General features: G+C 38.8%; 1 protein-coding gene across 2 annotated transcripts; it reads right to left on the minus strand.

Annotated features, from left to right (window-relative positions):
• LOC109720330 (digalactosyldiacylglycerol synthase 1, chloroplastic-like) lies at positions 844–6089 on the minus strand. 2 transcript variants are annotated; one of them, XM_020247376.1, is made up of 7 exons: positions 5312–6089; positions 4168–4200; positions 3978–4065; positions 3277–3785; positions 2915–3181; positions 2126–2475; positions 844–1754 (listed from the first exon to the last, which is right to left on the minus strand). In XM_020247376.1, the coding sequence occupies exons 1-7, from the start codon at positions 5936–5938 to the stop codon at positions 1220–1222; spliced, it is 2409 nt and encodes an 802-aa protein (XP_020102965.1). In that variant the 5' UTR covers positions 5939–6089; the 3' UTR covers positions 844–1219. The 2 variants fall into 2 exon arrangements, with proteins under 2 accessions (XP_020102965.1, XP_020102966.1); XM_020247377.1 differs by having other exon boundaries at positions 3277–3764; positions 5312–6088.

The raw sequence follows: 7200 nt of genomic DNA on the forward strand, positions 1-7200 counted from the left end.
ATTTTACCTCTATCCATATAAAATGTGAATTTTTATTTATCCTAATAAGATAAAAATAAGAATAAATTATATATTTTTTATTAGTTATAAAACGCATCTCCCCATATCTTAACAAATATTATTATCTTTATCTTTATGTGAAAATCAGAATATTTATTTTTATCTTTATCTTTATGTAAAAATCAGAATATTTATTTTTATCTTTATCTTTATGTAAAAATCAGAATATTTTAAAGAATCCAATAAAATCCTGATAATTTATAATTATGAACTCCTTTCTCTCCGACTTTGTACATAAAAAAATAAATAAATAAATAAATAAATAAAGATTTCTTCCCACGGATTTCCATCTACATGATGATCAAGGATAGAGATTCCGACAGGATCTTCGATCGAAGATCCAAATTCGATCCAAAAGGTCATTGCAGACCTAGAAGGCTCTAAGACAAGTATGACGATCCGACAAGCTTCTGCTAAAATTACAATACGTATGAGGTTTTACAATAGTTGTATTTTGTCTATTTCTTTTTTGCCAGAGCAAAACACTATACAATTATATGAAGCTGATTATTTACATACGCCACATTGCCAGACGCATCTCTTACCAACAAAAGAGAAACAAGAGAATTGTTGAAGCTATGAAATAGAATAAGCAGCATCGACCCAATTAGACGATATACATTTTTTACACTAGCTTTCGATTCTCTAATGTCGATCCTTGATCTATCTATAAATGAATGGTCTGACATATAAATACCTTGTCCTTCTAACATGTGCAGTTGCATAGGATCTACGCCGAGCTGATGCTCACACCGGCATAATCTTCGCTTTTGAATCTTCACCTCGTCAAATGGATTACTCTCATTGAATCTCCAATATTCAGTACATATCCCCATTCATTTGTCTGTATTTATATTCGCGTGCTTAAAGAATAACATACAATACGAAACCCTGCCCACCCAAAGAAAGGAAGGAAAAAAAAAAGTTCAATAGGAATCTCTCCGATCTTACGATATTACTAAGTTCAGTGGATGGGGATGTGGGCTCATTGTACATGTTTACGACTAGGGGAAAAGCGCAGGGCTAAGGTTACAATATACTATACACCACAAGATATAGAGAGAGACAATGTTGCTACAATGAGGAGGCAAGAGGTGCAAGGTTACAATGAAGAGACAATGTTGCTACAATGAGGGCTAAGGTTACAATATACTATACATTACCAGCCATACACAGGATTCTGTACCTGAGGAGGCAAGAGGTGCAAATCCCTACAATGTTGCTTATCATAATCACGTGTACCGGGTATTGCTCCTGTAGACAACCTTAGAATTTCATTGCCTGTTAGACAGTAATGAGCAAATGCCAACCCTCCATCCACCATATCATTCAAATTTGGCAAGGAAACCGACTTTTTCATCTTACTGATTGTTTTACTACTTTCTCCATGCTCATTGCTCTCATTACTCAAAACCTTGTTGAGTTCCGAATACTCCATGAATCTTTGGGTTGCAGCCTCCCATGATAAGTTATATCTCTCCTCAGGGGTGAGGGGTTGAGGCTCACTGGCCATCGCCTCTTTAACTCTGGCAACAAAATCTTCCGATGTTTTGTACGTCAAGCAGTTCGGGAAATCCCGGAAGAAATCATTTGACGGGTGGTCGGCACAGATAACGAACTTCCCCATTGCAAGAGCCTCTGCTGTTGCAGTGCATAGGACATCGCTAACACTTGGATTGATGAAAACCTTGTACCTGAGAAGACAAGGAAAGATCACATAAGTGCATTCCACATTCCACAATCAATATAGAAGTCAGAACAAAACAATGAGGCCTAATGAAGGGGTCTTTTTCTTTTCAAACACATATAATAATATATGCAAAACTGCAATAGGCACAAATGCTTGTCTACTCTAAATGCAGCCCCTCTGCTGATGTATAGGCATAAACAATTTTTCCATTTAGCCCAGGCAGGGGCTTGATCACTGATAAGGTTTCGGTTCTGAGGTACATGCATGCAAACCCAACTTTGCAGATCTAATTTATGCAATTTTTCACATATTTTCAAGGATATGTAAGAAACAAAAAGATCCCTTGTAAGTTTTTAGTTTTCATGAAATACTTACCCATGAAGTGAATCATCTGCATGGTCCCTTCCTCTTAGGAAGTTAAGATTAAGGTCCAACTTCTTAGCTGCTGATTGAACTTCATATGAATCCTCACCGTTTCCAAAGACATCCAACTTGAAGCCTTCCAAGTCACTCTTGTGTTTAGCTAACAAATCTATCAGTTCTCTGTAACCTTTGGCCCACACCATCTTCCCCAGGAAGTATGCCCCTTTGGAGAATGCATGTTGCCCTCGCTCCCTTTCAGCTGCCATTCTCACTCCAACCTCAAGAAATCTGGGATTCACACCATGCACATTGCAAATGACGGACTTCGGTAGATCCTGAGTTGCTGCAGAAAGACGCAATACCTGCAGGACAGCCCATCATTAACTAGTTAAAGATACAGGATATCGATCAAAGGTTGGCCTAGCGATTGGAACTGCTCTGTTCCAAGAAGCAGCAACCAGGTGTTTGGAATAAAAATTTTGAAGCTTTTGCTGGGAATGAGAGCTGAAACAAGCATAAGGCCGGCAAACCAGAAACTTCAGTTTGAAGTTTCTGCTTCTTCTGCACCAGGAAGCTGTTGACGAGAATTTAAGCTACAAGCTACTATTTTTTCGAACAGCTGCACTCAAAAGGCATTCAGAAGTTCCAGCCAGGCCAATCAGACCCTCAGGTCAACAAAAGATCCACAAGCAAATGATTCACCAGGAAATGCCACCTTCCCAACAAAGAAGAACATACGGACTTCTTTACAAGCCACGTGACTATATTAAATTACGAAAGCAGAAGGTTCAAATTTGATACCTTATGGCAGTATGCACGGGCGACCAAATTGTTGATATGTTTGACAAAAAAAGCTTGTATAGCACCATTCTTCTCCCGCTTGATGTACTCCAAGTAATTCGTATGAACAACACCTACCACGTGATCAAACTTGTCGGTCCACCGCTTTCCATGGTGGTACCAGTTTAGGTGCTCTGGTTCCTCCAATATGGCAATGTCAGCTTCCTTCGAGGAGATGAACTGTGAAGTGTCACCAGCAGGAATAATGCTTCGCCGTTCTTTTGAGAACTATCATTCAAGAGAGTAAATAAGAAACTGTTAAAGCATATTGAAGACTAATAAGAATTATAAAATGGATCATAATGCACTAAATAAATGACTACCTTTCCAGGATAAAAAGAGATCTTGAAATCTGCCTTAAAGCCGATTCTTTCCTCCAGCCAATTCCGTATATAGGCCTCCTGCTCCCCTGGAGAGCTGAAAGCCATGTTGTTGGGATAAACCAGTTGTTGGTCTGACTTACAAAGCCAAGGGACCACCAACGTTACGTCCTGCTTAGCTGATTTAGCCAAATATGCAGCTCGAAAAAGTGGATTTACAGCAGTTCCAGTCATCCAGGGAAGACTAGCAGTTGTAAAAATTGCAACATGGCGCTTATGATCTGTCCTATCATGCTTTACAGCATTACTCCAAAGCCCTCCCTCATCACAGTGATGGCCAGTACTTTGCAGCACACTAGCTATTCGTAGGTCAAGTTCGTCGCTTATAGTCTCATTTCCACATAAGGATGTTCCATTTTGACTAACAGGATTATATAGAAGGTGGTCTTTGTGTTTACTGCATAGGGCCTCCACTATTTTGTCGCAAATGTCTACACCCAGAAGATATGTTTCTAGGTAAAAGATGTGGTATCTTTAAAAGTCAAAAAAAAAAAAAAACAAAAAAAACAAAAGAGAATGCTAGGTCTGAAGAAATATTATTAAAAAAAATAAAATTTTAAAAAAACACACAATGATATGCATAAACATCCTGTATATTAACAAGTCACAAGTTAGACTGAGTAAACAAAGTTTTGGTTTCATACCTCTTTTGATGCCAAACTGATCAAACAATGGTCCAGATTGTTTAACAAGATATGCCAAAAGCTCAGGTATATCCAAAGGCGGAACTTCCTGTATGAATCAACAAAATGCATTTGCTCTTGAATCATTATCGAATAAAAGTAGTACATTATTAAATGAAAGTATCAAAATGAAGATAATAATGTGACAAACCTTGGATTGTTCAGGCTCTTTGCACATTGACTTCTGCAAAGAAACCAAAAACAGATATAAGTATGGCGACTCTGAGTTAAGATATATATATATATATATATATATATATATATATATATATATATATATATGCAAGAAGAGAAACACGGGATAAGAATAAAGTTAAACATATGAGGATGTATAAATTAATCCATGCATTTACTCTGCATGTGGGGTTGATAAAACAATAGATTGTGTTATCATTAACTGCAAGTAGAAAAATAATGGTGATACACATAAACATATCATACCTAGACAAACAAAAATACAAGTATTCCACTAATACTTGGATGAGCAATTTAGCAAACTAAAAACACAAAACTAAACCTCAGGAGAAGTAACTTTGAGAGTCAATATCAATTTGCTAGTATGTGGGCATGTTCTTGAAATAAGAAGAATAAAATAGTCAAAGGACAATCAAACAAAAAAATCTCAGAAAAATAGAAAAGCTAGAGCTATTTAAGAGAACATAGTTTAAGTCCTGAATGAGCAAGGGAGTAAAACGTTCTGACATGTAATTGTATGTTTCCCTGCAGTTAGTCCATTTGCGTTATTTGCGGAAATGACACATCTAAAGAAGGGACCAAATAGTCACAAACTATCATTCTTAGAGCATGATGACCAGCACAGACTGAAGCTACGGAATGTCGTTACCCTATGGACTGTTTGCCATGAAAAATCTTGAAATAAAGTTCAAGAATTGATGTCCAAAGTTCAAAGATTGATGATTAAAGAAAAATTTCTAAAGAATACAGGACTACTAGTCCCTGCCGAACAATGCATCCAGACTTAATTTAATTGGAATTATGGGAATACGATAAGTGATGTCCATGAGTAGCTGATATCCTATTCTACTGATCAATTGTTTTGCAATAGAATACAAATGCCAATCTCATCACGGAATAATCTTTGTATGCTACAAGCTTGATAATTCTATCTATCGCTGTAAAAATCATCCATCATATTTATCCTTAATTAATTTCACAATGAACAACATAGAAGCCCCGAAATAAAATATTTAACATACTGTACGTACTAAGAATCTAGCCATGAAAACCCTAGAGCGACATAAAGAAAACAAAGAGGATAGAGGAAGGGGCATTACCAAGCTCATTTTAATTTTCTCAACAAATTCGTTGCTCTTGAAATTCCCAAAGATCTCATTCGGCTGGCTCTTCCTCTCGAACTCCTTTAACCCAGTCTTTAACATACGGATCGGCTCCCACTCCTTGCCCTCCTCTTCCTCCTCCCGCTCTCGATCCTTCCACAGAACCTTCCTCTGCCCCCGAAACCTTTCCTTCCCCAAATCCAGCGCGCCTCCCACCTCATCCACCTCCGCCACAATCGCTTTCTTTATGGCCGAGAGATCGACCCGTATCGTCGATTTGGGGCTCCACCTCTCGAGCACCTTCCGGCTGAAATCCGGCGACGAGTACGCGCGCCGTATTTCGGAGAGCTTCGGCTGGATCCGCTTCACGAACTCGAGCTCGACGATCGACCCCTCCGCCGCGGGGCGCGCCGGGGCCGAGAACGCCGACGCCGAGTGGAGGAAGTTCTCGAGCTCGCGGTCGGCGAGGTTCTTCAAGGAGTCGGCGCGGGCCCGCATCAGGCGGAGGTCGGCGTCGGCGGAGTCGCGGACGTCGCGCCACCCCTTGGAGAAGAAGGAGAAGGCCTTCTCCGCCGTGCCGGAGCTCGCCGCCGAGGGCCTCGTGTCCATGCCGAGGTTGATCATGGCTAATCTAGGGTTAGGGTACTCGGTTTTCTTCTCCGTGTTCTCGCGCTCTCTATTAGGGGATGCGATCGTGTGGAGCGCGCAAGAGAGAATACACCACGGAAGCGACGAGGGGAAAGAGGAGAGGAGGAGAAGCAGCGAGGTCCATTTTTATCGTGAAACTGTACAGGGTCCACGAGGAGATTTTAGCAGGGCGGGGTTTGCTGACGTGGCGGAGACGGAACGCGAGATGATGACGTGGCCAGTTGTGGTTGGTGGGTGTATGATGAACAGGTGATCTTTTTTTTGTAGAATATTCTCGAAGGGCGGGGGGGAATATCCTGCGGTCGAGGGACGTTCGACGGCCCGAGTCCGTGGAGGTGATTGGTGCGTGTTTGTTGATCCGAACTAGACCGGTTCTACATTCAAAATCCATTTATATGTTCTTTAAATTTTAAATATGAAAAATTCGTACAATTTTCTTTTAAAAACAAATCGCCCGATTGATCCAAATTTTGGCTAATTGTTTTTACGGCTAAATTATATTAAAGTCATTAGAAATCATATGCGGCGTGTCCAAATTAATTCACCTGTTTTAAAGTATTACCAAAATATTGGTGATACTTTCTGAACTGTCTAAAAGATTCTTCCAACACAATTAACTATCTATAAATAAAGTTTGAAAAATCAATTCACTAATTAATCGGTCGAGACTAATCCATTAATTGTACTTAATAAGTATGTTTACTTATTAAGGCACGAGAAACATATTTAAGTGCTGCAGCAACAATCGACCATCTCTTGCGTAAGTGGCAAAAGACTTGGTTGTTGATATCCGATGTTCTAAATTCGAATCCTAATTGATTCATATTTTCATCTAAANTTCTTTACTTTTATTTATTTTATTTTTATTACTTTACTTATTTACTATATTAAGGAACTATTTGATTAGATATAATTATAAATACAGTGTAGTTAGAAATACATATAGTTAAAAATACAGCAATTACAACTACATACATTCTATACAGAGGAGTGTGGAGAGGGTTGCCGTATGCTTATGGGTTCCGGATTCATCATTCATGTATGGTATATAAATGAAATTTTAATTTTATTATATAGACTATTAAAAAATAGGATTGGTCCATGTGATAAAATTTTATACTTAATATAAGCAAAAATAAAAAAGAAAAGGTGTTGAGAGAAAAAAAAAATTAAAAAAAAAAGGTGCAGGGTGTGAGAGAAAAAAAAAAAGGTGGGCCTATATGTATATATAGTGTAGA

The sequence above is a fragment of the Ananas comosus genome, linkage group 14 (assembly GCF_001540865.1).
Source record: "Ananas comosus cultivar F153 linkage group 14, ASM154086v1, whole genome shotgun sequence".
NCBI lineage: Eukaryota > Viridiplantae > Streptophyta > Magnoliopsida > Poales > Bromeliaceae > Ananas > Ananas comosus.

Bases quoted from the DNA above. Each gene is read 5' to 3' on its own strand.
- LOC109720330 (XM_020247376.1), bottom strand. From the start codon at position 5,938: ATGATCAACCTCGGCATGGACACGAGGCCCTCGGCGGCGAGCTCCGGC. The intron at 4,201-5,311 runs GTAATGCCCCTT...GTTTCTTTGCAG, and splicing joins AGAAAATTAAAATGAGCTTG to AAGTCAATGTGCAAAGAGCC. The intron at 3,182-3,276 runs GTAGTCATTTAT...CTTGAATGATAG, and splicing joins TCTCTTTTTATCCTGGAAAG to TTCTCAAAAGAACGGCGAAG.